The following is a 14,104-nucleotide window of genomic DNA, read 5'->3' as shown; positions in this document are numbered from 1 at the left end:
CTGATGGGATGAAAACAGTGTTTGCCTTTGTTTTGTCCCTTATTTCTGTTTTTTGTTTTTACTTATTTCTGTTTTTTGTTTGTTTGCTTGTTTTGTTTGAGACAAGCTAACCAAGAAGTGACCCAGGACCACTTTACTTTTTATTATGGGAGATTTTCCAACTCTCTGTGGCTTGAATGTGAAACTCTTAAGGAATCTGGATTCCTTTTGGTCATTTTGGGAATGCACATCTTGAATAGCTCTGGGAGAGATTCTAGATATTCAGGGGAGAAGTTTGAAACCCAGGGACTTTCTGTGCAAGGGTTCAGGGTGCCTTAGAGTGAATGGTGGCCACAACTTGTGAGTCCTGAGAGGGTGCAGGACATCTGGGGAGTGATGGCTCCTTTGCTGTCTACTGGGAGGGTGCTGGGGCATGACAGCACCCATGCTGTCTTCAGAGAGTCTGAGATGTGACAGTTCACATATATGATTCTGTTTTATTCCCTCAGGTCCAAAGGGTGAAGCAGGGAAGGTTGTCCCACTCCCAGGGCCCCCTGGGGCTGCAGGCCTTCCAGGATCTCCTGGGTTCCCAGGGCCACAAGGTACTGTTGAAGTCTAGCTTGCCTGGTTACCACAGGGCTGCCTGAAGCATTTCCCATACTGAACACTCAACTTTCTCACCACAGGTGACCGAGGCTTCCCAGGAACCCCAGGACGGCCAGGCATCCCGGGAGAGAAGGGTGCTGTGGGCCAGCCAGGGATTGGATTTCCCGGACCTCCTGGCCCCAAAGGTAAGCCTCTGATGGGCATAGTGTGGGGCTATGACTCTGCCCTGTCAGTCAATGACTGGTCTGTGCTGAGGGTCTTGATGTCTACTTCATGTGAAACGGTGAGAAAGGGTCCCTCCATGTGTTCCGGTCCCTCAAATGACTGTGATCTTAACCACCTCAGGCAATTGACCTCTTGCATAGAGGGCTTGCTTCAGACACAGATGGTGCATGAGGAAGATGTAGCCTGGCTGGCATCGCCACACACTGTTCTCTACACATGCTGTATTAGTTACTTTTCTCACTTTTGCTGTGGCAAAATCACTGACAGGAGCAATTTGAAGAAGGAAGGGTCTATTTGGCCTGCAGTTGAAGGTGCATCACAGCTGGGGAGGCCTGGCACTGGAGTGTGAGGCAACTTCTCACACTGCATTTGCAGTCAGGGAGCAGAGAGAGGGATGGATGCTGAGGTTCAGTTCACATTCAGTTTTCATTCAGTGAGGGACCCCAGCTCATGGGACGCCCCCGCATCCATGGTGGGCCTTCCCACCTCACCTTATCCAGCCTAGAAAACCCTTTACAGACAGGCCAAGAGGTTTGTCTCCCAGGTGAATCCACACTCATACAGTCTGACAGCTACCGACACAAGTGAAGAGTGTTGGGAGAGCCCTTATGTCTGTAATGATTTCCTCAACTCTTCAAAACAGGTGTTGACGGCTTACCTGGAGATGTGGGACTACCTGGGAGTCCAGGTCGCCCTGGATTTAATGGTTTACCTGGCAACCCAGGACCACAAGGCCAAAAGGTGGGTACTGACTGTCTCAGGCTGCATGGTTCTCATTCTTGTTAATTGGGTATGTAATACGTGGGTTATTAAACTTGTGGGATGGTTTTCTTTTTTAATCACATAGTCTACAAGAGGCAGAAGGGGAAACATTTGTTTCTGCTTTGTGGACATTTCTTGCCTGTGTGCTGGGTCCCAGGGTGATAATGTGTTTCTAACTGTGAGTGATATGTGAGAGCTGATTGTCAGAGAAGAAATAAGTCACTCGGGAGGGCGATGCATAGGACATATCCCATTCAAGGCTGTGTGGGCCACCCTGGAGGGCCTTTAGCAATGGTGTTCCAGGCTTGACACCAACAGTCGTGGCAACTGGAAACACATTCCCTCTTTGTCCTGTGTGCCCTGGGCAGACTTGCTGCTGGCCCAACCTTGTGCTATGTGATTGGGCCGTTTCCTTGCTCTCTGGTGTCCTCCTTTTACATCTTCCTAGACTGGATGGAACTCCTTGGGTGACTCCTGCTGTGAATAAAGGAAAGAGGAAAATTGCTAGAAGGCATGAACACAAAGTGGCAGAAAGGGCTCAGCGCTCTAGTTAGCCATTGCCCGTAATGGGGCCAGCCCAGTCCTGTCCTCTTTCTTGGGAGAGAGCAAGTGTAACAGGTGACAGTGTTCCAGTCGCCCAGAGCCTGCTTCCTGCAGACTCTAATGTGGAGGCAGCTGAGGCAGGAATGTCTGGGAAGAAATACTAACATTGATGATTGATTTGCTTCTGGTGTCTCGGGGGATTTCCAGGGAGAACCTGGCATTGGACTACCAGGACTCAAAGGGCAGCCAGGCCTTCCAGGCATTCCTGGTACACCCGGAGAGAAGGGCAACATCGGGGGACCAGGTTTTCCTGGAGAGACCGGAATGGTTGGCCCCCCTGGACTCCAGGGGATCAGAGGTAATATGCTCTAGAACGTGTCAGGGAATCTGTTCACTTTATGTCCCCAGAGCACCTGTTGTGTGCTTAGTCCACATCGATTGGGTGACTGGGAGACACTCAGGGTTTTGTGGCTCTGTTGGTTGTACTGGATGGGTGGCATACACTATAGCCTTCAATGTATTCTCATCTTTCCTGACAGGTGACCCGGGACCTCCTGGAGTTCAAGGCCCTGCAGGTCCACCAGGGGTTCCAGGAATAGGACCACCCGGAGCCATGGGCCCTCCCGGAGGGCAAGGACCACCAGGGTCATCAGGTGATATGGCGTCCCTTCCTCAGAGCCTGTGAACTGTGGGGTGAGAAGGGAGGTTAGCACAGTGACCAAAATAAAGGGGGGGTGAATTCTCATTTGTAAAAAGGGGTTTGGTTGTTTGCTTAACTCAGACATCAAAGATTCTGTTGTTCCCTCACACTGAGTCTGGTTAATGCACCAAAGAAATCTCTGTTACATATTCAATAGCATTTAGGATTTTATTTAACATCATATCTTCCTGTTATCTTTGTTAGGAGCCTTATAATTTGCTGATAATTTAAACTAATAGATTCTTTGTCTAGTTGCCTTTGTACTTGTATATATAAATCCTAGGATTATACTAGTACTGTGGAAAAATAGTGAAATAGTGAAAACTAGCCTAAGTTGGCCAGGCTAGTGGGCTTTACAGAGATAGTGCTGATCTATGGAGGCAGAAAGGGAAGGGTTTTCTCTTATGAGATGGCTTACCCACTATCTTGATATCCCTGAACGTTGGACATCATTTAAGCCCCCAATACTGGCATGCTCATATGCTTCCTCTACATGATAACACCCATTCTAGAACATTCAATGAGTTGCTCAATTTGTCCAACCTCAGGTCCACCTGGAGTCAAAGGAGAGAAGGGTTTCCCTGGATTCCCAGGACTGGACATGCCCGGCCCCAAAGGAGATAAAGGCTCTCAAGGACTTCCTGGCCTCACAGGACAGTCAGGGCTCCCTGGCCTTCCTGGACAGCAGGGGACTCCTGGACTTCCAGGGTTCCCAGGTAAGTGACATCTGAACTTTGGATTGCTCGAGAGGAAATGTGGCATACTTCTTCCTTTCCTGACTCCTGACTCTTGGGCATTTATTGTTTGTGGTCCATGTGGGACATGTTCTTAACTTTCCTTTTGTCCATAGGTGTTAAAGGAGAAATGGGTGTCATGGGAACACCAGGGCAACCAGGCTCACCAGGACCAGCAGGCACCCCAGGGTTACCGGGAGAAAAAGGTAGGAGTGCTAACAGCTGGCAAACCATGTTGTGTCATACTGTCTGACCCTTTATTTCTTGGGAATCCTGGAAAGTCCTTGTGCTATTATAGATTACATTTAGTTGTAAGAAGTAGATGAAAGAAATTCAGAAGGTGGCTCATGGGGCTGGGAGACACCTCTCTCAGAGGAATGAACTCCATGCAGAGAGTGTGAGCGTGCAGTGCTATGCCTGCCCAGCTGGTATGAAGAAGATGGGAAGGACTGAGTTTCTCCCTTCAAGGGACCGTGGGTTCTTCAGTCATACGAGGGTTCAAGTCTTGAGTGTCTCAGAGTCGCACTACTAGAGCCCACTCCATAGACAAGGCCAGCTCTTTTTTCTTGTTCTCTGAAATTATTACAAAAATCCTGTTCTTTTAAAAAGAAGCTGACTGTAACCAAGACAGTATGTAAACATGACATAAGAAAGGAAGTTGATGTCAGAATGTGGAAGTTTTCTCTTTTATTATCCATTTATAATGGGGGGGCATTTGGGGGTGACAGAGGATAATGAAATGACAAAGATACTTTGGAAGGAGGAAAAGGAGGTTCATCTAAATGACATCTTTTGGGATCGTTAGCAGGTAACAAACTTCAGAAGGTGGCTTCACCATGCCTTTCTACCTGGAGTCACCTTCCTCCCTGTGACTTAGACTTATGTTCTAGTTCCTTCCCAACTTTGCAGGTTCTGGCTGGAAAGAGCGACTACCAGATAGAGCTGGTCCTTGACCTCCCTGAGCACTTGCTCTCTTTTCTCTTCAGGGGACCATGGCCTTCCAGGCTCCTCAGGACCCAGGGGAGACCCTGGCTTCAAAGGTGATAAAGGGGATGTTGGGCTTCCTGGCATGCCAGGATCTATGGAGCACGTGGACATGGGCAGCATGAAGGGACAGAAAGGAGACCAAGGAGAGAAAGGTGAGAGACAGAGGTGGCAGATGGCTCACTGGGAAACCTGTTTTTGCCTGAACACCACATAACATCACCCTGCTCTTCTTCTGCATCCATTGCCTCTGAAGCAGATGAGGGAGCTCATGTTTTTTCTGTGACACACAGGACAAATTGGACCCACCGGTGATAAAGGTTCCCGAGGAGATCCCGGAACACCAGGAGTCCCTGGGAAGGATGGTCAAGCAGGGCACCCTGGACAGCCAGGTAGGTGTGGACAGTAGGGGCAGAGTCATTGTCAAGAGACTGCTTCTCTGTGCTTTCATAGATGTTCAACTCTGGGATTTTTCTGTTATCCTAGGACCTAAAGGTGACCCAGGTCTTAGTGGAACACCGGGAGCCCCTGGACTCCCCGGACCCAAAGGGTCAATTGGAGGAATGGGCATGCCAGGTAAGCTGGATGTGGGGTCAAAGTCTTCCTGACATACACAGTGTGCACATGGTGGCTGATGGGATGTCTGCAGAGTAGCACAGTTCACTAGCAAGATGGAGGTCTGATAGCCATGTCTCTAGTGTACAGTCTGTCTAGGATGGATAGGATGGATAGCTTTTGGCTGACACTGTGATCATCGCTAAAAATGAGGGAGTAATACATGTAGGAGAGTGAAGTAAAAGCTGCCCATGGACAAGTAGTTGGGGAGGCAGTTACCAGCAGAGTCTGGGAAATGACATCCAAGACTAGAAACTTTCCTTCCTGTCTCTTCCCACGTCTATGAGCTCCAATTACTTGCTGCAACACCCTAGGTTGCTGGTCATACCTGTGTGTATATGTTATAAACCCACACATGCCATGTGAAATTCTTCCCCACTGTCCTGCACTCTTGTGCTGATAGTATCATATAGGTTCTTATATTGTTGGTAGAGTTGTGTTCTCTCTCTCTCTCTCTCTCTCTCTCTCTCTCTCTCTCTCTCTCTCTCTCTCTCCAGTGATGCTCTTTAAAAGGCAGAGGGGGCATTTCCCAGGGTGGTCCTGATGTGGCTTGCCTGGAGCCCCCCAGCTGTGTTGTGGTCACAGTGATAAGCAGAGTGATTCGTTTTCTGTTCATTGTTAGCAGAATCAAGTTCGAGTTCAATTATTTGTGTCACTAGGTTTACCTGGACAAAAAGGTGTGCCTGGCATCCCTGGCCAACAGGGTGTCCCTGGCTTAAGAGGAGAGAAAGGAGCAAAAGGAGAGAAAGGACAGTCAGGTCTACCTGGCATTGGAATTCCTGGGCGGCCTGGCGACAAGGTAACCATCTTCCCATCTCTGTGGAAATGCCCCGCTATCTCAGCACATCCGTCCACTGTGACATGGAGCACCCCTTCCAACTAACTCAAAGTCATCTCCTTCTGCTTGTACTCACTGCCTTTTCTCCCCCGGGGAAAGCTCTAGAAACTCTTTCAGAGCGAGGGCAGCTTCATATCCCAGGGAGGAAGAGGAGGAGCAGGCTGAGGAACATGGCAGATGGGAAGGAGGCTGTGTCAGGTTTGCCCGTTCTCAGGCATGGCTTTCGTTTCTTCTCTGGAAAGCCTAGCAAATGGAATTATTCTGCACTGTCACAGATTGTGTCAGAATCTGTGGCCCACTGCGTGCTTCTGGACTTGGAAGTCATATGTCTGCTTTTTCCTCACAGGGAGACCAAGGGCTTACAGGTTTCCCCGGCAGCCCTGGCGAGAAGGGAGAGAAAGGCAGTGCTGGAACTCCAGGGATGCCAGGGTCCCCAGGCCCAAAGGGGTCTCCAGGGATCATCGGCCATCCAGGTAGTGCAGCTGGGTGACCTGGAAAGTGGGTCACAAATAAGGAAAGTTCAGGAGCATACAATGTCTGCACTTTTATTTTCTCTGTAGGAAGCCCAGGCCTGCCTGGAGAGAAGGGAGACAAAGGCCTCCCAGGACTGGACGGCGTTCCCGGTGTCAAAGGAGAAGTGGGTAGGGACCCTTTGCTGGCACTTGGGTGGACAGATGATGAACACCCCAGCTTGATGGAGGTTAGGGGGTATAGTCTGAGCCTTGTGAGATCATCCTTCACTGTGAACCAGGCTCTAGGATGCTGTTTGGGGTCTGGGGTCAGCTGGTCCTACCCCTCCACTTTAAGATCCACAGACTGAGTCTAGGGGGTGGCCATGGCTTTGGAGGGGGGGGGCAGGAACTAGGGCCAGCATCTCCAAGCTGCTTTTGTAGTGACATGGATATTTCAGACACTTCCCTTCCTCTCTCTCTCTCTCTCTCTCTCTCTCTCTCTCTCTCTCTCTCAGCATTGGGTGTGGTTTATGCTGTCCCAAGTGGCAGAGAGGATCCTGAGGGTGTCAGACCTGATTTCAGGGATGCACATGCAGAAGACAGCTGTTTATGATGTTTGAAAGGGGTCACTTCCCAGGAAATACGGTGCTAAGAGAGTCCATGAGTGATTGTGTCTTTTTCCCCAAGGTCTCCCTGGGACTCCTGGCCCCATAGGCCCAGCTGGCCAGAAGGGAGAGCCTGGCAGCGACGGAATCCCAGGGTCGGCAGGAGAGAAGGGTGAACCAGGTGGGTCCTGTTCCTACTTCCCCCTCAGAGCCTGCACACCTTGTTGAGGGAACACAGAGACACTTGTGCTGTGTTCCCTCTCACTCCTAAAACACAGCTGTGGACATAAGGGATGGCATGGGATCAGGCGGGGGTACTCATTTCTTCTTAGTAGGGAGGGTCCAGGAGACAGATACAGCTCTTGTGGGGAAAATTGCCACCTTTGCTGTCTCAATTGCGTTCGCTCTGACTAAACAAAATGGAAAAGAAAAGGAAAGAAAATTCCTCTGTCCTGCATTTTCCCATTTCCCCCGGTTTGGGAAAGGATCCTGTTCTCCCAGGGTCTGGGGGTTTCGGGGTTACTGTTGCTTCCTGTATCTGTTCCTGTTACCGATGGGAGCGCTGTAACTTGGCAGGAGCACCGGTTTCTAGTTGTAACTGTGACAGTTTGGAGCAGGTAACCCCCAGGTCAAGCCGGACAGGAGTGGAGAGCCGGGGTTCCTTGCTATCACTGCTGCTCTTTCTCCAGGTTTTTTCTTGCTCGTTCTCTATAGAGATGATTTATAAGGCTCCTTTTCTCCTTCCTCCTCCACCCAAGCCTCCCCTCTACCCATAGCCAGTATGGAGCTGCCTCTCCTCCCCCTGCCCAGCTCTGCACTTCTCCCTCCTCAGTTGAGAGTGATGAAGAGCTCTGGGGTCAGCTGAGGAGAGCCAGGCTGTGTGTCTCCACAGTAGCCATGCTACCCACCACTGACTGCGTTTTTCTATTCTGGCCAAGCAGAACGTGAGCGTGGGAGTCTGCCCACACCACCGTCCCCCTCCTAACTGGCTTATGCAGCCGTGATTGGCAGCAGCCAGTAGCGAGTGCAGGTGCTTTGGCTCCTGAGGACATTGGGACCCTCAGCCCCTCAGTAGCTAGTGCCATAGCCAGGCCTAGAGTGCCTGGGACCCTTGGTTCTTAAAGCGCTACAGCCTCCTGGAATTCCAGCAACAAAGACCTGCCTCCTTTTCATCTGAAGCCTTTGTTTTCTCTGCTGATTCTGCTCTCTGTCGTTCCTGCCCTGGCTGTGGTCAGAAGCTCTTCAGCACCCTCTGGTCTTTGCTGCCAGTCTCCTCTTGTGTTCTCCCTTCAGTCCATTCTATTGATGATAAAGATCAAAGGAGTGCAAGAAGCCTAGCCTGCCACAGTGAGGTCTGTTGCAGGTGAACAAGAGAGGTTAGAGAAGATCAAGAGGAAGGCTCTTGCTGAACACCAGGGGGCAGCAGACTAGAGAAAGGAGCCTTGCTTGCTTTTAAGAGAGGGGGCTTGTCAAGGGTGTTTGCACCAATCACAGCCCTTCCCTTCTGCTGGTCCACCAGTGGGAGGTGCTTCTTCTGTCACCTGGAGGAAGATGGCTCTAGGGTCATTTAGAACTCCCTGGGTCTTGACTTGCTGCTGTGTTCTGAGCATTGTTGAGGCCATGTGGTGCCACTGGGGTGTCCTCAGACACTAATGGATCCACACAGCCAGGCTGCAGTGATGCCAGTCCCCTGGTACCAGAAATAGGTCTGCTTGAGTGATCCATTCTCTGCCCATGGTTGCCCAGGCCTTGTAAGGTTAGGGCCTGCATGATAGCTACCTGTTTACATTGTGTCTTCACAGAAAGCATAAAGATTGTGTTGATGATAAAGACTTAAATGCTAGACCCAGAACTCTCAGTTCTAGCCTCGATCAACAGGTCTTGGTAGCAGCTATCAGGCCTTGCGGTGTTTACCTTCTACCCTAGTGTCCTCGGAGAGAGGTGAGCCCTCTGTCCTGATTCTGAAGGAAACAAGCGTGTGTTAGCACAGATCATTCCTGCTCAGCACCATAGGGAGTGTGCACGCTAAGCCTCCAGTCCTAATGCAGGTGCATTGACAGCTGCAGGGATGTCACTTACTTCCAGGTTCCTCCGAACTACTTCCCATGTACTCTGCAAGTGATATGTGGCACCAGCGGAGGGGATGCGACATTGTCTCCTGCTGGCTCTGCAGCTGAGAAAGTCATGTCCCCTGTCTTCTTCGTCCTGTAGGTCTTCCAGGAAGAGGCTTCCCAGGCTTTCCAGGGAGCAAAGGAGACAAAGGTAACACTCAGCCTCACCCCTCACTGTCTGCTGGTGCGGTCATAGCAGGGGGACAAGGGTTACTGTCCACGGGACTCATGTGCCTCTTAGCCAGGCAGAGGCTGTGTCCTATGACCACACCATCTAATTCACAGTTGACATGGTATGTAGTACATGCAAAATACCGTTTTATATTATTGCTTAAGTTTTAAGTAACAAGTAAACATGGGTTCCCATCCCCTGTAAGCTCTTAGTTTCTTGTTTTTTTAAATTACTAATTAATCAAATGTGTATGCCTGAGTATGTGTGGTTGTGAGCTGCCATGGCGATGCTGGGAGTTGAACCCAGGTTCTTTGCAAGGGTAGTAAGTGCTCTTAATGCTGAGCCATCTCTTAATTTTAAAATAACTTTTTGGGGGTAATATTACCATATAATAGATAGCACATATTTAAAGTCCGCCATAGTTTTGACTCATGTATGCACCATGGAAACATCGTATGTTGGGTAGTGTCACATCTGTCACCCCACAGCTGTTTTGCAGCTTCTGATCTTCCATGTGCACCTCAATCCCCAAGACACCCCTACCCCCGGCAAACATCCATGCCCATTTAGGAGCTGTGGATAACCTTGTATCTCTTACAAGTTCATGCACACACAACTGGATGGTCTGTACTTTTTATAGCCTGACTTCTTCCCACAGCATATCTGGGTTGCAGTCCTGTTATTTAAGTCAGGCTTTCACTTTTGGTTGCTGAGTAGTGTTCCACTGAGCTAGCTTTGTCCATGTCTTGGAATGAGCAAGCCCTTGGCTTTAGTAGTACAGTTGCTTGAAGACTTCAGAACACATGCAAGATACCTTTGTCGTGGGACACTTCTTTTAAAATAAAGAGCAGCTGGGTTCTTTTATTCAGCCGGGCCATGGAAGGAAGCTAGCACACTCCTTTCCTTCCAGATCCTGGAGGAAGCTTGCACTCAATGAGCTTCCCAGAGGGTGGGAAATGTTCCATCCCTGGCCATCAGTGTGGTGTAGCATCTCTCTGTGGTCCGTGTTCCTCTGGTCACCGTCATGTTATCCCTCTCCATGCAGGTTCCAAGGGTGAAGTGGGCTTCCCTGGCTTAGCTGGGAGCCCAGGAATTCCTGGAGCCAAAGGAGAGCAAGGATTCATGGGTCCTCCGGGCCCTCAAGGTCAACCCGGCTTGCCTGGCACTCCTGGTCATCCTGTAGAGGGGCCCAAAGGAGACCGAGGACCTCAGGGTCAACCCGGCCTGCCAGGTAAGGGCTCAAGTTACTGGCTCAAAACCAGTCTTCCTGTTTTCCTTTCTGTTAAGGCATTTAATTAGGGAGCTGCAGGAAAGGGAAATTACCAAGAAAGGTGTAACACGGATGCCATTGGGTTCTTGCTTTAATCAGGGCTATGCTCGAAAGCTGTCCGCCATGAGCTAACCCACCGTGGTGGTGTTGCAGGGCCCAGGACACTGGCTTTGGGTAATTTGGAAGCCAACACTGTGTGAGACATTTCCATGAACACTCTGCAGTGGTACCATACATCCCCAAACTTCCTAACTGCGTGGCTTTATTGTTTACTTATTTCAGTGGCACTGGGGATGAAACAGGCTTCGTGTATGCTAGCCAAATACTTTACTGCTGAGTTACATCTCTGGACCTTTTGTCAACATCATGGTTTTGAGGCAGGGTCTCACTAAGTTGCCCATACTGGACTTGAACTTATCACTCTGTAGCCTGATACACTTGGACTTGGTCTCCTGATGCTTCAGTCTATAGAATGACAGCTGGGATGACAGCCCTGGGCCACCATGGCCAACAGACAGGCCATTTGGGTGTGCAGTCTGGTGTTGATATGAGCATTCTTTCTTGGTTTCTTAGAGGCCAATATTGCTCTGCAAGGCCATGGCGCTAAGGTTGTAGACAGTTGATAGCAATACTGACTATACCATAGCTCAGTGACACAGTTCACAGTTGTATCCACCCCATGGTAACTCTGTGTCTTTTGTCCTTCACACTAGGGCATCCGGGACCTATGGGGCCTCCAGGGTTCCCTGGAATCGATGGGCCAAAAGGTGACAAGGGAAATCCAGGTTGGCCAGGAGCTCCTGGGGCTCCAGGCCCTAAGGGAGACCCAGGATTCCAAGGCATGCCGGTGAGTGATTGAGTATAGAAATGTTTTTCAAAAGGAAGCTTTTCTGGTCAAGAATGCCGCGTGTGTGTGTGTGTTGGGGGTGTTAATTTTGCTTTGGTTTCCTGTAGTACTAGTAGGACACTACTCTTAGATAAAGTAGCTGTTTCTGGTTGCATTCTTGGCTTGCCCAATACCGTGGCTAGAGTGTAGTTTTTATACAGAGGTGGAGGCCTCCCCTCTGTACCTGTGTCTGCCTCCATTTCTTCTGTCTTTCTGCCTCCCTCTGTCTCTGCCTCTCTCCTTTTCTTTATCTCTAATAGACTTTGAAAGAGAATTCGAATCCCAGGGAGTTGGCTATGGCAGAGTTATAGGTGACCTTTGCTGGGTGGAACAGCACTCAGGGTTGCTCATCAGTAGCAGAGGAAACATTGGACACTGATTCAAGAGCAGGAACAGAACAAGTGAGCTTGCTGTATAGTCAGAACAAGTGTGGTTGACTTGCGATTCTTCTGCATTTTGTTTCTGGGTAGATCTGGGGACCAAGCCCATGGCCCTAGGAAAATACTCTGTTGATGCTTTTAGTCCTGAGTCTTCAAACTGTGAGCAATAGAAATCAATATGCAAACTGGCTCCACGGAGTAGCAGTAATCACCCTTACCCACTCCCTGTCCTCCATGCCACTTGGACACCCCCACAGTACATGGAGGGGGCATTCATGAGTCTATTTTCATCTCCTTATTATATATTAAATATTCTCGGTAATTTTCCAGTTACTCATGCAGTCTTGATTTCATTCATTAGTTACACTCCCCACTTCTGGTGGCTGTCTGTCTCCCTGTACACGTTATATTAATAAGTGCGTTTATTCACGTATATATGTTTTACACATGCTGATTACAGTACTTCCCAAATTATGATAAGCAAATGTATGTAAGAAATATTTTTTCCATATAGCTATGCATGCCTAGATAAAAGAACAACTACATTGAAATAGCAAGAAGATGGACTAAAATTCTTGAGGATGTGTTATTATATTACACACACTTAAGTATAGTTATAAATCCAAAGGAAAATTGTCTTTGTGTTTTTAAATATTTTTGTAATTAAAATCATAATTCTGATGAGACATGAAGCTGATTCCAAAGAGCAGTTACTACTCTTTGATGATTAGGGTAAGTTCCCAGAAGGGTGATGCAGTCCTGGTAGCACTGGGTTTGTCTCCATGGTGTGTGTGGCATCAGGCTGGAGGACTGGAGACAGTGGCTACAAGTTCAAAGGAACTTACTGTATGTGTGGACTGTTGCAATATCATTTAAGGAATCGTAAGACTCTATCAGTTCACAAAGCTCTGTGCTGAATGTGGAAGGGGCTTCCCTCTGACAGAGTCCTCAGGAAACTGACCATGGGTATCCTGAGCCACCTCCAGCTCACGCTTCCTTTGTGTGTCTAGGGCATTGGCGGCTCTCCAGGGATCACAGGTTCAAAGGGAGATATGGGACCACCAGGAGTTCCAGGATTCCAAGGTAAGGCCCTGAAGTCCGAGCCTGACAGACTTGCTATTGAGAGCATGCTGTCCCAAGGTCTCTTGAGCATACTTGTTCTGATACTCAGATGCCAGCATGGCCACAGGAAGAGACAATGCTATCTTCAAGTTAAAAATGCAGTAGACCTCCCTGTTTTTGAGACACCGTCTTGCTGACGGTTACAGGGCCAACCCTAAGATTACAGCAATCCTCATGCCTCAGCCCCTGAGTGCACTACTGTTGCCAGCTAAAGATGGCCTTTTTGTGTGGCATGGATGGCCAACTAAAGGCATTATGGTTTTCTTAATTAAGAACCAGTGGATCACATATGCCTCAGTCATTTGAGCCTCAACTAGAAGTTGTGGCTTCGAGCTACTCATTAGTTTATTGATATAGTCAGTGGACACATTCTGGGTGCTAGAAGCTTCCACACACCATGGTTACTGCAGAGTCACACTCATCTCAAGGGCGAATAAAAAAGAGCATTCACTCTATAGGTGTCTTTGACAGACAACCTGTCAATCAATCAGACAGATTGTGACCTCAGACTCCATCATGTGCCCCTGCCCTGAGTGTCACCATCTGATAGTGGCTACTTTTAAAACGATGGCTTCTGGCTCTCAGAAGAGAAGTTTCATGCAGCTGAAAGAATAGCATGTCTTCTTCCTTGAAGATGAAAGGGAATGTGTTCACTGTGTGTGCATGAGCACATGATATGTGTATGTCTGCATGCACATTCCAGGGTGCAATGTTGTATATATTTTGTGTATATATGTGCCTGCATTTGCATATACACATGTTTGTGCATGTGTATGGACATGCATTCCCATATTCTTGCATATGAAAGCTCTGTGCAAAGACAATGTCCTCTCCCCATCCAGGTCAGAAAGGTCTTCCTGGCCTACAGGGAGTGAAAGGAGACCAGGGAGATCAAGGCTTACCAGGCCCTAAAGGTAGGTGACTTGTTAATGCACCAGACTTTATTGATGATTGGGGGAGATGCAGAAGCTACCAAACACACAGGATTTGAGGGGCTGACGTTTCAGAAGTCAAATGCGTGGGAAATGGTGATGAGAAGTTCCTGTGCACTGCTGTTGGAGGTTTTAGCATCAACCTGTCTTGATAGTGGAATTGTTCAGTGTGACTCAGAGGGTCCAGG

General features: G+C 48.9%; 1 protein-coding gene across 1 annotated transcript in view; it reads left to right on the top strand.

Annotated features, from left to right (window-relative positions):
• Positions 1 to 14,104, top strand: part of Col4a1 (collagen type IV alpha 1 chain) — a 106,096-nt gene that overhangs the window by 80,460 nt on the left and 11,532 nt on the right. Inside the window, exons 27-45 of the mRNA XM_051181976.1 lie at positions 489 to 581; positions 666 to 770; positions 1,454 to 1,551; positions 2,323 to 2,473; positions 2,655 to 2,768; positions 3,364 to 3,531; positions 3,666 to 3,755; positions 4,536 to 4,688; positions 4,827 to 4,925; positions 5,020 to 5,109; positions 5,808 to 5,947; positions 6,333 to 6,459; positions 6,547 to 6,627; positions 7,126 to 7,224; positions 9,255 to 9,305; positions 10,372 to 10,557; positions 11,310 to 11,443; positions 12,873 to 12,945; positions 13,827 to 13,898. Coding sequence (XP_051037933.1) covers positions 489 to 581; positions 666 to 770; positions 1,454 to 1,551; positions 2,323 to 2,473; positions 2,655 to 2,768; positions 3,364 to 3,531; positions 3,666 to 3,755; positions 4,536 to 4,688; positions 4,827 to 4,925; positions 5,020 to 5,109; positions 5,808 to 5,947; positions 6,333 to 6,459; positions 6,547 to 6,627; positions 7,126 to 7,224; positions 9,255 to 9,305; positions 10,372 to 10,557; positions 11,310 to 11,443; positions 12,873 to 12,945; positions 13,827 to 13,898 — 2,124 coding nt within the window. The remainder of the gene's footprint in view (positions 1 to 488; positions 582 to 665; positions 771 to 1,453; positions 1,552 to 2,322; positions 2,474 to 2,654; positions 2,769 to 3,363; positions 3,532 to 3,665; positions 3,756 to 4,535; positions 4,689 to 4,826; positions 4,926 to 5,019; positions 5,110 to 5,807; positions 5,948 to 6,332; positions 6,460 to 6,546; positions 6,628 to 7,125; positions 7,225 to 9,254; positions 9,306 to 10,371; positions 10,558 to 11,309; positions 11,444 to 12,872; positions 12,946 to 13,826; positions 13,899 to 14,104) is intronic.

Source organism: Phodopus roborovskii, unplaced genomic scaffold (genome assembly GCF_943737965.1).
Source record: "Phodopus roborovskii unplaced genomic scaffold, PHOROB, whole genome shotgun sequence".
Lineage (NCBI taxonomy): Eukaryota > Metazoa > Chordata > Mammalia > Rodentia > Cricetidae > Phodopus > Phodopus roborovskii.
The sequence above is the reverse complement of the archived record's forward strand: the minus strand, read 5'-3'. Positions and strand labels throughout refer to the sequence as shown.